Source organism: Aythya fuligula, chromosome 3 (genome assembly GCF_009819795.1).
Source record: "Aythya fuligula isolate bAytFul2 chromosome 3, bAytFul2.pri, whole genome shotgun sequence".
Classification (NCBI taxonomy): Eukaryota; Metazoa; Chordata; class Aves; order Anseriformes; family Anatidae; genus Aythya; species Aythya fuligula.
This window is the reverse complement of record NC_045561.1, coordinates 113,531,396-113,555,862: the sequence shown is the minus strand read 5'-3', so window position 1 is coordinate 113,555,862 and position 24,467 is coordinate 113,531,396. Positions and strand designations below refer to the sequence as shown.

Here is a 24,467-nt window from a genome sequence, read left to right as displayed (position 1 = left end):
ATCTTTTAGCTGTATCAAAATTATTTATTTCAGCTTCAATGAAATTTTTTGGCTTGGATATTTCTTTCTGTGGGACATGGCTTTATTTTTGTTTTGAATGGCAGCGATACACATAACTAGCTGGCTACACTTAACAGGAATGACCTACAGATGTTCGATCCTGTTTCTGCACAGAGGGACACGTATCATGTCACACAGTCGACGTCAGTCCGTATAGACTACAAGCCTACAGACCTACAGGAGATAGAAGAATTGATCTAGGAGCTCCTTTGGGGTTACTCCCACCTACCTGAGGATAAGTAGATTCAGAGAGATCTCTCAACAGCTATTAAATACAACAATCCAGATACAAACCTCCAACTTTGGAAACCCCTACAGCTCAGGGTCATATATATTCTGCATTTGCACTCTATGGGAACTGAGCAACCACTTCTGGCCACTCTGAGAAAGCAGACGGGTCCTGGGTCTAAGCTGGTGGGGGTGATGATGAACGAGGATGCTGACCAACACGGCCCACCTCTCATCACAAGCTGCAACGAGCAGCTTTGTGCTTATTTTCATGCTGTCCCTGAAGCCAGGGAGGAGGTGAATAGCCACAGAGCTATCTCATTATCATCCTTCAAACCACACCCTTGCATTCCCTTCTGACTGATGCTTACGGAAACTCAGCTCTACTGAGGCTGCAGACACTGCGATCATGCTGAACAACCACCGCTGGCTCAGTTCACATTTCCTTAATTCCCTCTTGTATTCTTTTGAACAACGTATCTTGTAACCAGTTTTATTGTACTTAAGAGTGTGAACTCGGAGAGGACAGGGCCAATCTCTCATTTTTTCCCTGCCTTTCTACAGTTGTATAGTGATTAGCACTACAGCTCATGGTTTGCAGCTCAGACTTTCCAACACTACCGAAACACAAACAAATATCAACAGCCACTGCGTATCATATGGTCAGAGGCGATTCCAGCACAGGCCCATTAGCTGCTCACAAATATAACCACTACTTTGATCATTGAGCTGCACCACCAGTAGTAGCCAAACTGCTGAGTGAGGGTAATACCTCGTGCAAGTCCTTGTCAAGGAGATTGGGTTCCAGTTCTTGAAATCTCCTTCCAACCCCACATTTAGCTTTCAACACAACAATACATAGCATAATTTCAGCATGGATTTAAATATAGGCATTTATCAGCTAAAAATGAGGCAGTTTACACACTTGGTCCTGTACCTGTGCTACATTGCTGCTTTCCAAGCAAGCCCATTGCTCAACCTAATAATACAAACTAAAACAAGGTGGACATACTGTTAGCTGCCAGATTAGTAATATCCTGCTAATATGCATAATATTCTAGACCAAACGTTAGTGTATTAAATAAAATGCTTGTTTGAAGGAAAAGGGTATAAACGGCACTTATACCTACGGTTCAGACAGAGACAGCCCAGCTAACCATTAGAAATAAAAAGTGCAAACCATGCATGTAGCATTGCTAGCACCTCTGAGCTCATGTATAGACTCTTTTCATCCTAGCTAAACGAAAGAGGCTTTGTGGTACTGCTCTTAATTCAGGTGTACTATCCTCCAGTTCTCAGTTCCGGAGAAATGTGATGCTAACGGGCAGAAAGATCAACGTCTCTGTTTTCAGAATTGACCCTTGTCTGAAATCAGCCAGTCTCTTTCTCTGCAGTGATGCTCCCTTTTCTCAGCACAGTTGCTCCTCTTTCTCACAAGAGCCCCAGGAGACTTTTTCTGGCCTTGCACACTCAGCTGGGTATCCATACTGTATGACAAAATACCATATTATGGTAAGCATTAACGGCCACCACAGGATAAAAGGTCAAGTGGGTGGTTAGAGAGACCTTTGGGAAAAACAGCCAGAAGGCTTGGAGGTGATGTGGCCCAGACAGGGCTGAAGAAGCAGCACACCAACCCCTCTCCTCTTCCACAAGCACCCCTAAAAGGTCACAAAATCCCTGCATAATGTGCATGGTACCTCTTTTACCAAAACTAAGCTTCTTCAGGAATGAGTGCTTTGCCTGGTCTGAATAATCTCAAGGGTTTAACGCAATTTCAACTCTCTTCTCGTAAAATTGCCCATGGGATAGGCATGAAAGTGGACAGCCAAGAGGCTGCTTGGCCATATACAGAAGGAACCACAGTGCTCTGAGCTGAAGTTTTTCCTTTGTTTTTGACAGAGCAAATCCTAACTGCAATTGTAGGGAAAAGCCCAAGTGATGATAACTGTCTTTCTCTTAATGAAAGGTTAAAGAATTCCTGAAGGAACTGCAAAAGCCCACAAATTCAGTGAAAAATGCCTTCTCAGTGCTTTTTTTCTGGTGGGCTGGAAAAGCAGCTTCACATCAATAATTCAACCAAAATCATCTCCTGTTCATCAGATACCCTAGGAGAGGTCTGGCTGACTAGGGAAGGGAACTTCCCCTATTTGATACGGTGTAGTGAGCCTAGAGCAAAAAAAAAAATCGCCCAACGATTTCTCACCCCTCCATCCTCCTCACGAGTCAAATCAGTTCTGCATCCCACAACATCCAGCATCCCTCAGACCCGCCGCAGAAACCTCCTTGCTCACCCACCTCCTTTCTGCATCGGTCACTGCCACAACCAGACCTAAGGGAAACCGCTCGAGGCACCGAACTGAGAAATGGTGCTGCAGTCTGGCAGGCAAAGTTGCAGCAAGTTCAAATGAGTGGAAACTAAAGTTAGACAAATTCAGACTAGTAATGAGACCCACATTTCCAAAGTGAGCTTAATTAACGTCTGCAACCAAAGGTTGTGGTGGATTTTGCTTCCCTGGAAATTTTTAAATGAAGACCAACTGAGGTATCTTTTTGTTGTTGTTGTTTTTTTCCCAAAGAGGTTATTCCTGAGTTCAAATGAGAGCTAATTTGAGGAAATCTTGCAGCTGGGTTCCAAGCAGATGATCACATGGGCTTTACAGTATTAATAACTTCTGAACCTATATATCTGTGCAAAGCCCCTTACAGCAAATATTTTCCCCTGAGCTTTATATACAAGGCTCCACCATTGCTAAAAGTCCTTTCTCTCCCCCAAAACTGGCAAGGTGAAGGACACAGCCCTGCCTCAGCCTTCCTGGGATGCTGAAGCACTGTGTGCATTGCCTTCCACATCAATCTGGGACAGCAGCTTGCAGCAGGGCACGTGTGGGTGCCTGCTTCCATCCAGTGGTGCTTGCTGGGACCCTCCACAGCCCACACACCACTTTTGTGGACATGGAGAACCTGTCCCAGCCATTGCCTGCTTTGATCCTTTCCCTCACTCTTTTTGAGTCAGTCTGAAAGCAAATATGAAGAGATTTCTAGATTAGTATCCCCAAATACCCTTCCTTTATGCATATGAAACAGTTCCTTCTCCCTTAATAACATCCTTTAGGAGCCACGTAAAGGTGCGCACCTTCATTTTATCTCATTCATCTTCCTCTTCTTCGCTGCCTACATTTGTTTTTGAACAGCCAAAGAAAGCCTGAACCACTCATATGTCTCTTACCTTTTCCTCCTGTCACCAGTATAGCCCAGTATCACCAGTATCAATGCTCTTTTTAATCTCACAACCAAAGTGGTTGACACCAGTTTTCCTTTCTGCTGAAACACCCACCAAGAGTGGAGGAGGAGACTTGGAGAGCTGTAACGTGGGGCCACCAACTACTACTAAACCACTTCAGAAAAGTGTCGTGAGGCTCTGCTGGGCTCCAGCGTTCCCTCCCTGACTCAGAGCTGGCCAAATTCTTCATGGTCACAAATGCCAGGAAATTTCAACCAAAGACAAGGCAGCTTCAGCTATTTCTATCAGCAGCAGACTTTGCCTCTTGCATTGTGTTTTTAGGTGTAAGGTTTGCAAAAATGAGTTTTTTAAGCTGCACAGCTACTGGATGGTTTGATGTACTTTTCTGCCTCTCCTGTACCAACCCCAGTCACAGACCAAAGGACCAAATTCTTCCCTGCCTGTATTTTATGGAACCATTTCAAAAAACTCAACTTGTTCAATTAATTGAACAAAATTCAATGCAACAAAGACTCAAGGCCACAGAGAATTAAGGGCAAAATAAGTGATCCTAACCATCCTTATCTGGTTTCGCACATGTAACAGAGTTTCACGTATGGGATTGAATTCCCTCTCTGCATACACACGTGGTAAGGCATCAGTCAACACCACTGGCTCCATCTAATGAAATCCTACTGGCTGTGTGAGCCATGCACAGCGTCCTTCTTGCTTCACTGACTTCACTGGAAGTTACTCAGCACTTTACAGGATCAGACCTGGAAGCTGTAAGTGACTTTGAGGAGTAAAAAAAACTCTACAAAATATTAATAGCCTATTTCTTCTAATTGTGGTTGATGGAGGTGGTCCTGGGAGGTGCGCAGGACAAGGGAAGCCTCACATGGCCTCAGTAATTCTTTAAATATGATGCTGGTGATAAAGGTGGGAGAGATACTGCTTGGGTGCACACGTAGCCAAAGAATCAGCTGTCCCCATAGGTCAAAAACCAGCAGCAATTCCACTGAGAGAATGGAGAAATCATCACATGCCCTTGCACAAAGACAAATCAAAGTGCTCAATCTCACAGCCTTCTACTAAGAGTTTATTGACCCTATTGGGAGTACACCTATAGGTAATGAGTCAGGATCTGGGCCTTTGAATGTCTGGAATCAAGCACCCGATTGCTCCATTAACAATTAGCATTCTGTTTACAAAACCCAGCAGAGTCAGTAAGAATAATCATTACACAACATGCTCAGACTGTGATTCCGGTTTAAGTTAATATAATTTTAATGAGTTCTTCAGAAAAGGCCTGGCACTTATGGAAAATTTCCTTAATTAATATCAGACCCTAAATTAGTAATAAAAAAAGCCCTGAATATCATTTGGTCTCAAGCTGGAACTAAAGTATGTTTTGGCATCATTACTAACTGTTAGCAGCAAGTTCTGGAAACAGATGCAAATCTTGATATGTGTCCTAAATATAAAACACATTGCAAAAAAAGAAAAAAAAAAAGCTCAGATAAAAATATATCTATACATCCACATATATTTGAGTGTGCTATTTCCTGCCTGTATCAGCAACAAATTTATTCCATTTAAAAACATTCCACTTGTTTCTTTTTGGTATTTTTAAAATCCCTTATTTCAGGAATAAAACTCTCTCCCTCTGCCTTCATTTTTCCTGTTTATTTCCTCTCCCGACAGCAGTTTTAAGTAAATGAAAAGGGCTTAAAGACACGCATTATAATACTCAACCGTCTGAAAATCAGCCCACTTGTTTTACCACCTAAATGTGGGTATAGGTGCCTAATTTGAGGCCACCCACACGAGAAGAATTTGGCCCTCATCCTTGAGGTAGGGATCATGCAACATATCTTCTGGACAACCGCTCCAATGAGAGATTCCACCTGGGAGAGACGCTGCTACTGAAACCCCACAGACGAGTGCCAAGGTGCTGAGATTCCCAGGTGGCACCAAGTGGGCAGGAGACTAAAAATGGAAAAGCTGCGGTAAACAAAATAAACAGTACCGCTGAAAAAATTAAAGAAATAAAGAAGAAGAAGAGAAGCTACAAGTTGAGGTAGGGTAGCAAAATGAGCGGGTTGTTTCTGAAAAGAACAGAACCTCCCAAGCTCTCCTGAGTTCTTGCTTAGCCTTAATTCGGTTTTACCTCGCAGTGGAAGCATGGAAAAGGAGCTGGGAGAAATGGAGACAGAGACAACCTTGAGTCTCTCTGCTTCCATTAAAAAAAAAAAGACAGAGTGAAAATTGTTATAGTCACCAAGAAAAACATCACAGTGGAGTGAGCACACCAGAAATGGAGCTGGCTTCTTGGGTTTGCCAAGAGCCTGAGACAATATTGCTGAAGCGTGAACTGCCCATTCATTTCAGGAGCTGCTAACACAAACGCCTTGCTGGCAATGGCTATGGGATTAACTATTTCTCTGCTCCCCAGTGCACTTAGGGAGAAAGAGAATTGTATTGTGAAGACAGCTCTAATGTCTTTTCTTTATGAAGGCTCCAGTCCCAAAATGTGCTGAGTATATCTAATGAAGTTAGTAGGAATTAAGGGATTCAGGAGTAGCTACTTCATAGGACCACAGTTTTTATTCAGTTAGTGGTTGTAAAGTTTTTTGAGCTCCCTGAAGGAAGACAGACGACTTCCCTTTCTTCAAGTTTATACTTGCCAGCCCTCAATGAGCTGGGAGAACTGGAACATTCCTTAAATTTAATATCAGATTAAGGTCCAGGATGGTCCAAAATGATGCTGTGATATCCGCAGAGTGAGACGAATTGATGGGAAAGTTTGGCTACACTGAAGCTAGCAAACAGCCCAAGGCAGGAGCCATTCTCTGGCTCTAGATCCAGCCTGTATGGTCTGGCCAGAGCTGTAATACTAAATCCTTTTAGCTTCCACAACAGGGTAGCTGCCTACAAGCTGCCCATCAGGAATAGGTTCAGGACTGTGCTCATTTCCAAGGCAGGACCTGTTTGGTAGCATTCTGGCCAACCCTTCTCTGAACCAACCCCGCTAACAATTAAGCAGCCCAGGCTCTGCCACCATTAAATGTATCAGTAAAGAGATTCCTTTATGGCCATTTTACTTCAGGGGACTGGGTCTGCAGACTTCTGCTCACAGGCTGAGCCCAGTGTGTCCTCACCTGTCTTGGCATATCCCAGTTCAATGACATGGTAAACGTAAAGATAGAAAAGTTCACCCAGCATACTGCGAGGACTCCAGTGCATGGGAAGGGCATGGAGGCACAAAGCCACCATCCCCAGTTTGCGCCGTTCACAGCAACGTGTCCCAGCTACACGAACACAGCTGTCTGCGAAGGCGGTCACCCTGGGGCTGGAAAAGGAAGCTCTGGTGATTTGTACTACTATCTAGCATCACTTTTATCTTTCTTTTGTAATATAGGAATTTTTCAAATGCTGTTGCTTAGAATAGGCTCCTTCACAGCCAGCACTGGGTGTATTAATGTTACTGAGCAAGTCCTCCAGCAGCTGAAGACATTGAGCCTCTATGTGTCTCTCAAAGGTGGAGAAAAAAAAAGCAAGATTTTGCATTTAGGCAGAAGCATGAGCAGAACTAGTATAGAAGTCTCCCTGCCTCCCTTCTCAGGAATATTCTCAACAAAACAATTCAAGCTCAAATCCTGAGAGGCGCCAAGGTAAGGCAGACCCCAGCTGGGTTAAACCAGGACAGCGTAACAGTGCTGTGACATGGGCATGTTTATTGGACAGATAAACCACTGCTTTGGGATTCACCTCACCAAATGCGGACTATCAGATCAGACGTGCCTGTGCCTGAGCTGCTCACCTAGACTCACTTCAGAGCCACGGACAGAAACATGCTCCTGCAAGGCACCACCAGGGACCAGTAGAGCTATCTGCAGACTGGTCAAGTGAATTGAGCTGCTTTGTCCCCACTGACTCGAAAGGAAGCTCAGGGTGACTGTCTCAGGTACCCTATGGGCATCTAAACAGAGGAAACCTGTACCTCCTTCAACCACTGCACAACAACCCTCTTGTGACTGCAGGAGCAACGCAACCTGTACTCCTTGCTCTGAACCTTGCATGTGCCAAAGACTTGCTGGATCAGTCCCAAAACTTTATGTAAAATGGCTCTGATGTGTATTTATATGAATCATATACATTAATTACATAATAGACACTTATGCTCCCCATCCCACATACAGTTTGGTTATGCATAGGACACAAAAACTGAATGCCTTCACTATGAATCATGCAATAAGACTACATCCCCCAGGCAAAACTCTCTCTAAAATGACCATGTTCACATATTCCCATGGTTTCCACTACAATATTATTTAATTAAGAATATTAATCTGCTAGGCCACCAACTTTCATTGTCTTTTGGGGAACTCTAGGCAGACAGGTATTTTAATAAAATACGGGGAATCCTGTTCTTTTTATAATTGAGTTGATGCAATAAGGTAAGTCAACTGTATGGCCTCGTGGGTTTATTTTTTATTTATTCTTGATATGAACATGAGACTTATATACCGGAGAGATCATCAGCCCAAAGGTTGCTTGAGTTTTTCCGGCTAGTCTTTGTGTTGTTTTTTTTTTCTGCTTTTCAGCTGTTGCTGTTGAATACTGCCCCGAGATGTGTGAAATATCATTAATTAGTTGCAGATACAGCACTGGTCCCCATTTGCAGAATAGAAGATGAATATTTGAAGTTTCACACCTACACTGCCATGAGCGCTCATTTGCACGTGCCTGCAGCATGCAAGCAGACATTTCAGCTGTGCAAAGCCAGCAGGTATGCGTCTAGACACTGGCACAACCCGTTCAGCCACATTACACCAGCCTGCCCGAATAACGCCTCGGGATTGCAGCCTGCTGCCCTTTTCCCCTCTCCCATGGGACGGAGAAATGTATGAATGGGTTGGCAATCCCCTGTCAGCTCGCTTCCCATGGCCCCAAACCGATTTTGATGCTCAACACAATGACCACAACTGTGGTTGAAACAGAGGTGTCCTCATCACCGAGAGAGGCACCCATCCCAGGATGGGGAGGAACACAGGCATTTTGGTCAAGGGATGGATGTGTTTCCAGTTGTGGCAGTACCTTCAAAAATAGCTCTTGAGGGTTGCCACTGACCATACAAGCAAGACCCACTGGGTTATAAACCACTTTGCTTTTTTAGGTGGCATGTTTTCAACACCTGGGTGAGCACAGCCTAAGCAGTGGTCTAGGCAAAGCCACAGTGGCTCGTAGAAAGGCTGAGTGATGTGAAGCTGGGGCAGGTAGGAAGTCTTGTGCCTGTAGGTGTGACATCCAAGGCCTAAGGGGGAAGTTTTACCCATTTTTCCTCCTGCATGATGTTAAGCAACAGGCAGTAAATATGGCATTCATTAAAATTACCTTGTATATTTTTAACAACCTTGATAATCAGATTTCTGCCACCGTCTTGGGAAGCAAAGTTTGTTTTTATTCAAGGCCTTGTAAAACACTAATTCCTCCCTTATGCACTGAGGATGCCTGAAGTTTTTTAATATTTTTAGAGTCCTTTACTAGTTATTTTTCCTCATCAAAGCTCTGTTCTCTTCTGAAAGATGTGTTAAGTAACTGAGTAGAGGCTCCTTTCTCTCAGAACGTGAAGGATAAACTGGTTGCTGTAATGGGCACCTCTAAACCTGCATTTCTCTCTACTTTATACACAAAAGGGACCAGATCCTGCCCTCCTGTCCTGAGGCAGTACATGGAAATTTTCTCCTAGGCAGAAATCCTGGAGAAGAACTGCAGTGTTTGCAATAGGGGCTGCAACACATCTCCTTGATGCCTGAGAGCCAGGGCTCACCCAGGAATGCTGTTCTATAATTCTGAACGTCAGCAAACACTGCAGACAACCTCTGGCACTTGTGTGGAAGATCAAAGCCCCTTTTTTCAATTCTGAATCTAATTGGAAGCAAGATCACCGTGCTGGGAGAAGGTGAGAGCCGCATGGAGATGTTGGTCGAGCCCCCAGAATATGAATGGCAAGAAGAGCGATGGCAACCGACTGTGGAGTACAACAGAAAAGTTCAGGCCACGGCCACATAATGTACACAGCCAGGTCGTTTAGTCATTCTGCCTGTGCCCACATGCCAAGCACTCATGTCTGAATACACACAGACAAGCAAGGGCTGCAGGGCAAGTACGCGCGGTGCAGCTGCCACGGTCCCAGCCGAGCCTCTCCTGGAGGTATTGCCGGAGGCACAATTGCAAAAATAACTGATTCAACAACACAGGCCATCAGGAGACTCCGACTCAAAGGGAACTTGTTTCAGGCCAAACAAAGCATTTCCTCAGCATCAAGCCAATCTAGTTTTCTAAACCAAGTCAGCGCATTGCATGGAGAACCCACAGGAACCTGCTCCACTACCCCACAACCCTTGGCCCACATGGAGACGTTTGGCATCTCTGAAAATGCAGAGCGTGCTAGGACCACAGAGGCTTTTGCAGCTGTTTGTTTGAGAAACAAAGCTTCCCTCTTCCAAGATGAAAGAAATCAAGGAGTCTAAACTAATCAAATCCTACATGCCTGCTGGCTGAAGTTCAGCTTGTCAGTGATGCAGCTCAGTGGAGTGATCAACATTTCCAGCACTACGAGCTTGGTGGAAGGGGAAAACACGACAGCAAGAAATTCACCTGGCTGCAAGTCAAACAGGTGTATGGCAGCAGAATCCGAGATTATAATAATATCTTGCAAACATGGAAAAAATAGATGTAATAAGACTGATTCTTTGGTGTTCATTAATGAATCATAAAGGCTTTCTTTACATTACACATGCTTTTTGGCATACGCTGCTAATATTTCTACACTTGCAAGGTTGGAATTTTCATACTGAGCCACCCTCGCCTAAGGTTCCTCATTTTTGGCAAGCTACAGAAGGTGACTGTGTGCCATGACAGGCTCTATCTTACTTTGGGGCAATCAGATTACTTCACACAGATGGTTTTATCACTGAGACCACTACAGATGAATTGCACTGTATGTAAATGTACATTTGTTTGATAAAAAAAAAAGTCTCAGTTCTTAGCTGCTGTCTTGTCTATATTCCTAAACATATTTCCTCTCTCCTGCATCATTCCAAAGCACAATTTGTCCAATCTTTACCCTAAAGTGACTCAGCTAGTTTCTGATAGGCATCTTAAGTACTCATTAACTAAGGAAATAGGCTTTCTTGAGTTACTGGATTAAAACAAGGGAGAATGAACCTTAGCCTTAACTATTGAAGAAATAAAGGCCTCTATCTAACATCACACACAACACTGAAGACACCAAAAAAAAAGAATATCACAATTATGTCAAAACACGAAAGCAAACATCCTCTTGTGGGGGGTTAAAAAGAATTTTATCATAGAACCAGGTTCACAATATTCACAGTAAAAAAAATATTCAGATCTGAAATGAACCTAGTGACAATCAAATGATACATGCGCCGAGCAACACAGCAGCTCTTCCACTCGAAAAAGAAAGGGACTTTGACCCCCAACCTATTAGGGTTTGTCTGCAGCCATTTAGGCAGCTTCTGCCAGTCCTGTACCTATCTGCATAATTGTTTTAGGAGAAACACGGTCTTTACCTGAGAGGCGTCTGGGCACATCGGTGATGGCTGGAAGTCCTGTGCCTCGAGTGGAGGACAGGGGAGTTGTGGAGTGAATGGACGGTGAAGTCATCTGGCTCAAGTAGGATGGGTAAGACTGGTCGTAGGACCACGGCGGGGATGACTGTGCCTGCCTGGGGTCTGGAAAACAAGAGAAAGAGCAATTAAAAAACAAGGAAGAGAAATTTTAGGGCACCAACAGTTGAAATAATTGAAAGAAATGAGATTACTGAACACACACACATCAGTGCTACAAGGAATGAGAACGCAGTGAAGCACAACTTGCTCCTCTAGACTCAGCAACTTTAAGATTTGCTCTGTGCTTCTCCCTCCCCGTAAAATTTTTCTGGGGAAATGAATGGAGCAGTGAGCAGAATTTGAGAAAGATCTAGCAGCTGTTCTGTAAACTCCTGATATCTCTTGTCCAGGTCTAAAAGAGCCCAGCACTCCCCAGTCCTCAGGGATGCAGACAGATAAACTGACAGTAAATGAGAGACACAAGGCATGCTGCAGCTGAGCTAACTGAGGAAGTGGACTTTATAGGCAAGAAGACTCCAAAGTCAGCACTTGGCACGTCTGTCAAGCTGTTATCCAGTTCAAACATTACACAGAAGTGTTTTTAGTGCTGAAAATGCTCTCCAAGAAGGAAAATGTCATTAATCTTATTAGCATCTGTCCAAAAATGTCATATTTGGATATTGGCCCAATTACCTACAGCCACTTCAATTAGAACAATATGAACCCAAATGGTTTGGGATAACTATCAGAAGCTAATGATGCCTTTTCACATATTTGTTACTACTCACTATGGAGGAAATTATTTTAAGGATAAATACAGTTTATTTTTTGCTGAAGCTCTCTGGTGGATTGCACCAAGTGAGAAAGGGGGAGGGATAATTTTACCCACTGGTGTTGGGATTCCCAAACCATTTGTTCTCACTTAATATCTAGTGATAAAGATATCACCAAATTCCTCATCAATTAATGATTAGTTTTATTTCTTTATATTGATAAAAACAAAGCATTTGCAACCCCAAAGTGTTTTTGGGCAATCCCTGATAAACAGAAATCTATTTCTGAACTGGTTCGTGGAAACTCTAGCACATCCCTCCAAATTCTCCCCAATATTTTCAGTGAAGCACATCATGTCTACTCAGTTTGGAGAACCTGCAATATCAGAGCACTGTCCTAAGGCCCTGCTTTGTAGACAGAAATGTGATAGCCACATGGCACAAGCAAAGGCACTTTTTCAGGAAATTCAACTCCTTTTTTTTTTTTTTTAACTCCTTTCTCTGCTCTTCCACACAGCAAAACCTTGTAGTTTCAGCTATTCCTTGTTTATTTTTTCTTTCAGTCATTATTTGTTTGAAGAGATGTCTGGAAAGCAGATACTTCCTTGAAGCAAAATAACTGTATAGATTAGGAAAAAAAAAAAAAAAAAAAAAAAAAAAAAAAAATTGCAAATTTAATTTTAAGAGGATTTTCCCTGAGTTTGCCATTTATAGTAGAGCTGAGTAATACAAATGGTTAATATAAACTCCTCAGAAATCTGAAGGACACTTGATCATTAAATGTAATGAACTTCTTTGTTTTAACAATTTCAAGGCTAGGGTTGTATAGATTGGCACAGGTTCAAATCTGACTGACTGCTCGTTGTTATATCTGATATCGACATATTTCTCTGCCTCATTCCACTACTATAATTCACCATTCAGTCAATGGTAAATGATCTTCAACTGGGAACGGAAAGCCTACGCTTGCTGGGAAAACAATCTTAAAATTAATGATGTGTCAGGAGCACAATCTCAAATCCAAGCTCCTTCAAGCTTTTCAATTTCTATTTCTGAATCCAGAGCAGAAACCCTTAAAGTTTTGATTTCAGGTCAGCTCTGGTGCTAGAAGGAAACTGTATAGCAGGTAAGGATTGAGCAAAATCACAGCAGAGGATGTTTTCACAGGATTTTGGACTAAGATGGGGAAAACATCAGGAAAGGAGCTGCCTCCTGGAGGTTCATGCCACTTCTTGTGGGGTTGTCACGGTGTGAGAAGACCTTGGGTGACCCTGGCACCCTCCCTGCTTTGCACACCCACACTAGATTTGGTTTTCCACCTAACATCCTTAATTCAACAAGCATCAATGCCTTTGTGAGTAACAAGAAGGATAAAGAGCAAAAAGTGAACAGACTTATGTGGTCTTTTGAAACATCATCTGCTATGGCACTGTCAGAGGCAGAACATGGGGCTGGACGGACCTTCTGTTGACCCAAAAGCATTTCATAGATTCTTAGGACGTTTAGCTTAATTTGCACACTTCTTCTACAGGTCATCCCCACTGCAGCACATTATCAGATTTCTTTTTTTTTTTAATTTATACTTGATTTAAAACCCTCGTGAATCCCAAACTGTGAGATTTTAAACTGCAAAGTATTTTAGAGAAAGGGAAGAAAGAGAATAAACTGTTAGTGAAGACACTTCCACTTATAGCCCTTACACCGATCTCCTGTTGGACTCAGGTAATTCACCCAGCCTCCCTGTGATGCAACTTCTACCTAAATTTCAGTATAATAATGATAAATTATTCCCTAACTGTCTTACATATTTAGTTGGTTGTTTCTTTACGGTGCTGGCACCGAGTACCTCATTCACAAAATGGGGTGCTTATCTTGGCTAGAAGCTTTCAATCCAGATGTTCAGGTGTGAACCTGAGCCCCTCTGAAACTAGAGTGCAAGAAACTTAGCTCCAGGGAAATGATATCATGTCTTCTTATGGAATAAAAAATAATACCAAGGAAAATTTTCAACCGAATTGAAAATCAGAAGATGCCTCAGAGCTCACTGACTGAGGAAAAGGCCAGAGAACATGAGGCTGGAGGGTAAATATGATTTCTCCACACTGAGGCAGGGCCAAGGTCATGGCTAAGGTGGGGAATTTTGCCCTGTGGCATCAAGCACTATCTTTGGCCTGTTGGGAAAGCGGAACTGAAGATACGAGTTTTACCAGATCCTGGAGTAAATACCCTAAAACCAGCCTCCACTCATCGATAACAGACACGGTTTGTAAGGACATGTGAGGAGAGAGCAGCGAAACACTTTTTTGCCCTCATTTGCACTGCCACCCCCCTGGAGTAAAATTCAGTGAAATGCAGAGTGAAAGGCCACCCCAAAGGCAGTCACACACGGCACCGTTTGATATGGTGAAAGGATGTTCCCTGCAGTGCTGCTGCAGCAGAGGATTCACCCATGGGCCCAACCTCGCTTCTGGTTTCCTACCCCATGAAACCAAGCCTGGGAGGAAGGAGACTGCCACGCATGTTCCTTGGAGGTGCCTGCTTCCAGAACTTCCACTTATGAGGAAAATCTAAGGGGATACCAAAAGGAAACACAAAAAGATCCTGGGCAAGGTCACCTCCTTGCTGCAGCACTGAAGGGGTGGCGCGGCCACTTGGCACACACTAGTGAGGAAGAAAGTACGAGCAGATTTGCGAGAGGTTTTCCTTGGCCTCCTACGTGCGGGACAAATCTTCCCGATGGAACCGACTGGAGGGCTTGTGTGTGTTTGCCAGGCTATCAGGCAGCTCCCGGGTCTGCAGGCCAGAGGCTTTGGGCTGTCGCGTGAAGCAGCACGTGCTCTGGCAGGCAAAGCACCTCTTTCCAATCGCTAAAAGCCCAGAACATCTGAGAAACCCCTGAGCTCCGTGGCAGAGAAAACATCAAATCCTGCTGAAAGGAATCCCTAGAAAATAAGGGAAAATGCGAACACAAAAGTACACTGAACAGCTCGGGAGAAAGCCCACCCAGCTTCCAGCCCTGGAAGCCTGGAGAAGGGCTGGCAGAGTGTTAAACAGCAGCAAAGGGGGAGGCAGGCCGTGCTGAATTTGACTTTGCACTTGAAAATTTTGGAGTGATTGCTAAGAGCAGTCCTCCTTCTGTAAACATTTTTGTTACGCCTGTGTGGGTGTGAAGAAAAGTGCAGCTTTCATAATACTCGCTCGCAACGGAGCATTTTGCGTACGCGAAGAAGCCCTGGGTGCAGATCGGCTGAAACAAGTCAGCAGGGCGAGGTCTGAGCTAATAGACAAGCAGCTTCTTCCTGATTGTGGTGCCAGGTAAACCTCGATGAAGCAGGAAATCATGAGCAGTGAAGATTATTTTGTCTCTGGGTTTTGCTGCCACATGGACAGTCAGCGGAAGGTTTGCTCAGTTCTTGTTCTTTGCTGTCTGCGATTGACTGCATAAGCTTAGAGGACAAGGAGAGTTTTGAAAAATCAGCCTGAAATTGGGTGGATTATATAAACCTAAAACTAGAGACTGAACAACCCCCCGTGACCCAGTTCTCCCACCGAGGACATCAGCTCTCTAGCAATGTAACTTCTCTTCCTTCCATGGAAAAGTGTCAAAAAAGAGAAGAAAAAGCCTATAAATAGCCCTGAGGAAGTAGTTTTTCTCTTGCTTTGGCAGTAATTATGAAACACACAGATTTACTATAGAAAGAGATCAATTTTCCATTTCCCAAGCTGAGCTGCAGTACTCAGAGCATGCTCATAGGCTCACAGCTCCTCAGCATACAGTCTATAAAACCCAAATGTCACATATGTGCATGCACTTTGCAAAAACACTTATTTAAATCCAGTCATCAGCTCTAGCACTGGTGGCTGCCGACCGTATTAGTGCTACTGTCGATGCTAAAAAACAAGCTGTCTGGAGCTATCTTTGGTAAACACTTAGAGCAAATATCTTTGGTTATGATCTCAACGAAGCCAAGATGACTTTCTGCATGAGTAAACACGCTATTGTTGTAAGCCCAACCCCAGCAAAACAACAACAAAAAATGCAACCTCCTCCTCTTCTCTGAATATTTCTTAGGCATATTTAAAAGCCCAGGGCTTGATCTGGATTGCCCAGTTCAATCAATGAAGTCCAATCCAGCGGTGTTACACCCCAATGGACACTGGTGTAATTGAGACCAGATTTTGGCCTCAAGAACCTCTCAAACCATTTCTCCTCCCTCCTCCCAAGAGTCACATTTCTAAAGGGGAAAAAAAAAAAAAAAAAACAAAACTGAACAAGTATTGTCAGTAGGACAACTGAATTGTAAAGGGAAGGAAAAAAAAAAAGGTTAAATAAAAAAAAAGAATACTTTAAAATACTTTAATACAAGTGACACAAAGTTACCAAATGGAGGTTCACAGTGGCAACCAGCCAGTCGCCCCAAGGATGCAATCAATTTGCATAAAACAGAGCAGACTGCCGCCACCCTGGTGTTAATGGCAGAAGAAATCCCAGCTCCTCAACCTTACACGCTGACTCTTGTAGCTTTTATTCTACATTACAGTGGACTGAAGGCACAATTCACCCGGTAAACCTATTACTCGGGTGTTTCTCAAGGCTCTTTTCCAAGCAAGCATGTACTTTGCCTGGTGCACTCAGCAGGCTGGTGTGCACCAGCTACAGACTGATGGATGCTTCAGCGTGCTGCTGGTCCCAGGTAAGACACATGCAACCCATGGGAGGGCACTCACATAGCGCCAGTCTAGTAACAGCCACCTGGTTTCAGTTTCAAACCTGTCCTGCAGCCGATGGTCTCAGATAACAGACACTGGTAGTATGAATCAACCTGAAAAAGACCACGTGAAGATCTCTTGAAACTATCGATGACGGCTTTAAGTTACCTATGAGTCTTCTACCAGGGTAAATCATCCTCAGTAAACAAAGACTTCTCAGAAGCTGCGTAGTGTCTGCTTCACTACGGGACTTTCCCCCCCCCCCCCCCCCCCCCCCCCATTCTGGTCTTTGAAGCATTTGCTTGATGGCTTCATATTCACACCCCATGATGATGCTGTGATGTGAGAAGCTTTCTGACACCTCCCTGTGTTTGCAAAAGGGCAACATCCAGCCCATTGCCCCACAAGCCCTGAAGAGGAGAATTAAGGGCTGGTACCATTTGGTACCATTCTCATCTTCCATCTGGGGAGCCGAAGGCACTGTCTGCCCACAGTCTTCCCATCAGAGTCAGGACCTGTCCCCACCTGACAGCTCAGAATTCTTTAAATCTACTTTCTACAACCCTTAAAATGAGATAAATGATCAGAACTGGAAGCGCAGCATCACTGAAGAGTGTGGGAGAGGGGGAAATAAAAAAAGTAAAAAGAAATCACAGGACCTGCTTTCTGAGTGCTGTACTTTCAGTGCTGAAAGTCACAGATTGCCTATAGATCAGTCGGTGCCACAGTGGTGATGGAGCATGAAACCTCACTTAACTCCCACTTCGCAGCCCCTGCAGCCCTGCGCTGGGATCTCAGCACTGGTGCTGGCCACATTCCTGCCATTCGCCTTGACAGAAGCTAAACCTCACCGGTTGCATTTTAGAAAAACAACAGTTTTCCTCATTTCATACTGAACCACTGATGCAACAAGCCAGTGTCTGAATGGGACTGTAACCTGACCCGCTAGCAAGTTGTTCAAGTGCCATTAGGGAAAGGGAAAAGAATAAAAAGGCAAATATACCAATATCCAAATGTGAACAGACAGGATTCCTGATTTACGGGCAGCAAGCAGGGTTCAAATTGAATCTGCATTGCCTCAGCAAAGGCATCTGCTTATTGGACGATTTGTTTTTTAATGACCCTTCAAGGTTGCTTTTGCAGAATCCTAGTTAAAATGCCATGTTGAATAAGGGCAACTCTGTGCCTTGTACTGCTGCAGCCTGCTCCTGTGGTAGGTTCAGGACTGTGCTGTGATTTGTGAAACCTGTACTCTGATACTCTAGCAAAATAAACACAACCCAGACAGAAAAAAGAAATATAAGAGTGAACCCCAAAGTGCTGAGTTCTTTCATACTCAGGTGTGGGCCTGCCAGGCTTTAAATATTATTTCTGTTTAATCATGCAATAGCTATGCAAGACCTCAAGTGGAACGAAACAAAACCAGTTTATGGGCTTACTGGTAATAATATGGACTCTGTCATAGGAATGCACTATTTACTGTTAAAGTTATTAAGAATTAATTATTTCCCCTAAATTGCTAGGTAAAAAGATTAAGAAACAAAGGTATTTCTAAAGGAATGTTTGATTAATTCCCATAAAGGTAATAAAATGTCATTGTATTTTGGACAAGCGTCTGCACTCGTTTTAACACATACTCAAACTACACCAGCCCAGTGACCACGCTGAGAAGCCGGTGGGTACTTCTTGCTGAAGATCACACCACAACAAGGAAACCGGTGGAGATGGACAGCACAAACAGCTCATGCCTTATTACCACACCAAGCAGGCATATGTTTAGCAATTTCCCATGGTCAGCTAGCACCTGATCAAAGAGGTGCCTGGTCTGAGGCATCCACTTTGCCTCCCATTGGCACAACTTGTGTGGCAACGAGCATCCATTCATCCCAGAAGAACTCAGAGGGACTGTCCGCAGAAGCATCCCAGCACTTTGGTGGAACATCAAAGCACGTAGAGCTTTACAGATTACAATCAACATCCTGAAGAGCACAAAAAGAGCCTTGTGGGGAAGACAGTGCAATTCACAGAATTCACACCGATGCAACATGCTCACACTAATTGCCTTATTAAATGGGAGGGCTACCAGAAAGCTAACAAGTAGCCTTTGAGGGCTGGCTATTTGGCTTTTCTAAACTGAGGAGGAGATAAGAATGGGGAATGGCAAATACTGTACTGGATCATAATAGAGACCCTTATTCATTAAAAACTTTAATATGCAGTGGAGTCCTCTTTGCTCTGGGGGAAATGAGAGCACTTTGGGGTTCTAAAGTATCCCATGACTATGAGTTTAGCTGTCAAGAAAAGCATATAATCCGTAATAGATGGGAAAGTCAGCCTGCCTTTCTTGGTTCAGCTCACTTCCCCCTCTGCCCTACCACCACCACTTCCCTGTCTGGATGAAGCCTCAGCTGGACCAGAGCTCCTGGCTTTGAACCGCTGAGTCTTCAAACTGCAGAGCAGATAGGGAACACCACACAGCTTTGTCGGTTGCCAGGCTTATTTAAGCCTCATCTGAAGTTTTCACCTCTCAGATCTGTGAATGCTGCTGCTGATTCATAACGAGGCAGAGAAGTACTCTATTAATCAAACCCAGCAGAACATTTTCTACAGGAGGCATTTATGTGAATGAGAACAGCATATGAGGTTACACTTAGTGAGGAAGAAAATTACAAGGGGATCTCAGTTCTCGTGCTTCGGGGCATAAGCTGATCACCAGATGGGGTCAGGAAGAATTTCCCCCTCCTTCATTCTTAGATATACTGTTGCACAATAGGTAAACTATGGGGGCACAAGGAAGGAAAAGAGAAACTGATTATAGCCCCAGATTTTCCCTCTGTTTTTTGGGGGACTGTCATGTCCCCAGATACTGTCAGACAGAAGGCAGTAGGTTAGAAAAAATATTGGGCTTCAGTCTGGCAGTTCTTACCCAGAAAATGATGTGCACAAGAGTCCTGACTTCACACGTCCAACTAATAAAATGCTAAACCCGGCCCAAAAAAAATGCTTGTGGGCAGCAGGTACTGTGCAATGAGTGCTAGCAACATATTTAATATATTGTAAACATGTCATACGAGTTAAAGGTAGACTTCTAGATCTGGGAGTACTTGTCACAGCTCATGGGAACAATTTTTTTGTTTCAATTCTATGAGTGCTTTGGGTTCAAATTAACCCACTTACTTCTCTTCCTTACTACGAATTAATAAACCAGTTGAACTTTAAAAAGAAGAAAAAGAAAGAAGAAGAAAGCCACAACACTTTGTTAAAACCACTAAGTTTCAGCTGGTATCATGTCAAAACCACTTGAAACATGAAACCAGAAATCTTCCTAGGTTGACTCAAAGACTATGTCTACACTAGGAGTGCTTTACCAGTAAAGGAATACTGGTGTATTACATTGGCAAAGGACTCCGGGTGTTAGACACAACTATAGCAGCAAAACTGAGTTTTAAACCAGTCTAGTACATTGAGTCGAGTTTTTTTGACAAACTTGCACCTAAGTTAAGTTCTCCAACAGTTCTAGTAAGTGAATTGGTCAGGGCCAACACCTCTTCACATCCCAGACAGACATGAATGCATCAGCAGAAGTTGTGAGTGCAGAAATGTCTGAAATTAGATAGAGGTTGCTTTGAAACTCTTTTGAAAAATATAGACAGCTCTGCATTTAGGAAAAAATAAAATAAAATATGACAAAATCAGTTTATTTTGTAGGCTATACAGTTTTGTTGCAAACTTCTGGCATAGCTGCAGTTAAACATCTTATTTCAGCCTTATAATCTGTGACATGTGGTATTTTATGATTTCTCTCAACACATTGAAATCTGTCTCTCAGCATGCAATCATAAATGTTGCATATAGCCCTCATAAGCAACCTTTGGAGATTTCTCTCTAGCCCAGTTCGTTTATTGTAACATTGGTCAGCACCAGTGCTAGAACGAAACTGTCACATGAGAAGACTGTGTTATTGTTCTGACAGAAAGACCATTGAGTTCTGGCTGCTTCACTCAACACCAGTGCAAAATAAAAAGGCTGAATAAAAATGTTCATTCTAATAATGCACTAATATGTCCTATTGCACATAACAGAGATAAAGGCAGAGCAACATGACAGAATTTCACTAGATTCCTACTCGATTTACCCAGATTGACTATTTTTGGACCTATGGCAAAAAGATACATATATAAAAAAAAAGACATTTTCAACTTCAAATGCTATAGAAGAAAACTATTCCCACCTAGCTTTGCCTGGAACACATCTCTCACTATGTAACAGCCTCTTTTTCTACAGTTGAGACACAAATATCCATCCATAAGCAATTACTACCATTGCCTGTGCAAGTCAAACCTATGGTTCTGTCTCTTACCTGTAATCTGACTCTGTCCTTGTGGATTAAAAGGACTTGGTGCAGAGTTCAGAGAGGGCCGTGGGCTCTGGGTCGGGACCCCTACTCTCATACTGGGATGAGGAATGCGCCCTAAATCACTGAGGCGTTCAGAGAACAAACTAGGTTTAGAGTCATCAAGCTTCTGTCTGTGCCCTGGAAACAGTAAATCATAAAATAAAAGCGTTAATAACAAGATTTAGTAATTTAACATACCAAATAAAAAATAGAAAAGGCCTCTAAGGACCTGTTATTAGATTAATGGACTTTGTAGGTATCACAGCTACCCCATATCACAGCTACCCCCAATAACACAGCAACATCGGTGGGGGGGTTGTGTTTTGGACATGGTTGTGCTGGTGAAAGCCTTAACTAGCACAACTGTGCCCATACAGATACGTAACATGTTGTAATTTGGATCAAAATAAGCACTTATGGACACCCACACAAGGTCTTTTTTTTTTCTTTTCTTTTCTTTTTCTTTTTTTTTTTTTTCCTTTTTTAGCTATACTGATAGTTAAAGGGGCAAAACTTTTTTTTTCCAAGAGCAAGCCTCACATGTAAGTAGAAGTTAACAGTGGGACAATTATTCCATGCCTGGTTTATATGTTGTTGTGGATTTTTGCTAAGAAAATGCATGTTTTTCATCTTCCCAACTTTTTCTCTCTTTTTATTTAACTCTGTCATGGTTAGTTATAAGCTTCCATTCCTCCGTAACTTGGGAGCTTTTCCAAACAGAAAATAGTCATTTGAGAAGGGCAGTATCACAAGGAATACTATCAAAGCTTCTGGCAAGGACTGGGTCCTACACTGCCCTTGCATGGTCAGCCTTCCTCTATGCTCCTACTTCTCTCCAAAAGGATGTTCACTGCCTCTGTGTCATAGGACTGCACTTGGAAAAGTCTTTTATGGGTGCTCAGTTGTCAAAATGTAGAGGGGAAAAATTACAAGAGCAACAGGATGCACCAGCTGGCAGGTTGGTACTCTTCATATTGTCATTTAGATGTTTCAAGAGTAAAGGTTTTACTTCTCTAATTGTTGTATTTTTGCCCCGAAGTTTAATTACTTTTCAAAGTAATTATAGATGCTTGTCGCACAATGGTAGCTTTGGATGTGAGGCACAGAAGGTGTTATTTCTATCGTTCAACATATGGAGAAACAGGCACACAGAGAGATTAAGGTCAGGACTAATTTTACTTAACTTTAGCCATTCATAAATCAGGCATCTAGTCTAAACTCTTCTAATGTAGACTTCCTCTAGAGTTAATGGAAAGAAATAGCTACTTCCAGAGGGCAATTCAACTCATTTGTCTCTGACACCAGTCTTAAAACAGGATGATTCACCTACTGAATTTGCTTTCTCTTCCTTCTCTGATCAGAGAGGGAGCCCACATGACTAGTTTAATTAGACACCCTCACCATTAGTCAACATTAAATGGAATTAATCTTACCCTAAATTAACAACTAAGGTCACACGAAAAGCCCCTGGCAGAGCTGAAATGGGAACCCAGACCCCCAGATTGCACAGCTGCCTCCATCCTTGTAAAGAGAGCTGGGGTATCATCACAGGCAATAACTGGGTAGGATATTTTTATGCTTTTAACATTAAGAAGGGTCCCTGGTATGATCTGGGGTTGAAACATTCCAGGTGATCTCCAGTGGTTTGAGATAAACTGGATTACCCCTCAGCAGTGTGAATGCAGCCCTATGCTAGGAGGCTATGAGAGTTCAGCTTTGCAGACACGGTCAGATTGCCCCATCAGTCTTAGGGCCACAGAGCCAGCTCTGGCACTCCTTAATTTAACTGTATTAAATGAGGCCATGGAGCCCCGGGATCTAACTATCAGACCATCACTCTTTATAAAATGCAATTTAATGGTGTCTGTCACTACAGAACTGATGTACATGAGTTCACATCATCTAACTGGGACCATGATGCTCAAATATGACTGAAGGCAAAGTGATTTCTGTAATAGCTAGCTTTTAACTAGATTTAGAGAAATCAGTGTTCTAGATTGTAGAGTCTCCCTCCTTGGAGATACTCAAAAGCTGCCTGGACAAGGTCCGGGGCAACCTGCCCTGGGTGTCCTTGCTTGAGCAGGGGGATTGGACCAGATGGACCCAGAGGTCCCTCCCAACATCAGCCATTCTGGGATTCTGAGAAAACTGAAGGATTCAGGTCGGGAGATGAGAAGAAACTGAATGGAATTTAATTTTGGAGAAACTTTTCTAGTAATTTTAAAAAATTAATTAGTTGACCCATTATTCTGTGCTTTGAAGTATGATTTTTCTCCCCCATGATGACTCAATATAAAAACACGGGGTAGGTGGGAGCTCTCTCATTAAAGAGAAGGAGCTGCTGTATGTCAGAGACCTAGAGAACTACCAGCTAACACAGGTGACTCCTTTCTTTAAGAGGTATCGATCACTTCAAATGGGGAATGATTTCTGGTGGGCTTGTAACAACTCTATAATGGCAGCTTAATTAATAGGATAACATCTAGCCTGGTAGTCTTCAGCATTATCTCTTCCATCTATGCAAATTACAAGTTGTACAAGCTGGGTGCTGCTAAATCTAAAGAAATAACTTTCACACACACAGTCAGTACTCTCTTGGGATTTCTCCTGCATTTTTTTTTTTCCACATTTTTTCTGTTTTTGGCTTTCCATTTGCCAGTCACATTTTCTAGTCTGATTTTTTTTTTTTTTTTTTTTTTCCCGAAGAATCCCTTTCCCCTCCCCTTTTCTCTTTAATTCATTCCTAATTGCATTTCAGCAATTTCAAGAGGGTCCAAAATAAGGTAAACGCTATTAGCCTATCTCTGACTTTATGCAATAAGGCTGACTTTACCTGGGAATGAATCTATCCCCAAAGTGAATTTGATTTTGAATTTTGATAGAAAAATCCTGCCCCATGTTTATACAGGGTCTTTTTTGCTAAAGAATTATAAAATGTTTTCCTAACAAACCAGTGCACAAACTATTTGACTGTCTTCTACACACTTACTGAACAATCACTATATAGGGCAGCACTCCTGCATCAACCCATACCCAGCAACCACCAGCTTTGTTTCCATCACACTCGTTTTGCCCATAGCTTTTCTAGAACAGATATTGTGTTTAACTATGTGTATTATTTACATGAATTGGGTCTATCACTGAAAGACAAAATTCAACAGGATAGCAGCACGCTTCAATGTAGGCATGGGGGTGGGGAAGAATAAGAAAGATTCCCACATCTGTTTGAACTGAAATAATTGAGAGATGTGTGGATTTAAGTGTTGTCATCACCACCATCCCCTCCCCCCCCAAAAAAAAGTAGGGAAAAGAGATCTGTGCACATCTGGAAGACCCCAGGCATCAATGGAACTGCAAGTCCCCAGAAACCAGCAAGGGGCCAAAGACAGACTTGCCTTCCTCTTCTGGTCACTTAAAATTTAGGGCTGTAACACAGA

The 24,467-nt window shown here is 43.0% G+C and overlaps 1 protein-coding gene across 4 annotated transcripts in view; it reads right to left on the bottom strand.

The window, feature by feature from the left end:
- Positions 1–24,467, bottom strand: part of RUNX2 (RUNX family transcription factor 2) — a 148,883-nt gene that overhangs the window by 13,779 nt on the left and 110,637 nt on the right. For 2 of the 4 annotated variants that reach the window (XM_032184836.1, XM_032184837.1), the window contains exons 5-6: positions 20,995–21,168; positions 11,113–11,274 (exon numbers count right to left, since the gene is read on the bottom strand). In XM_032184836.1, the coding sequence (XP_032040727.1) occupies positions 11,113–11,274; positions 20,995–21,168 (336 nt within the window). The remainder of the gene's footprint in view (positions 1–11,112; positions 11,275–20,994; positions 21,169–24,467) is intronic. The other 2 variants (XM_032184838.1, XM_032184840.1) reach the window with 1 other exon arrangement.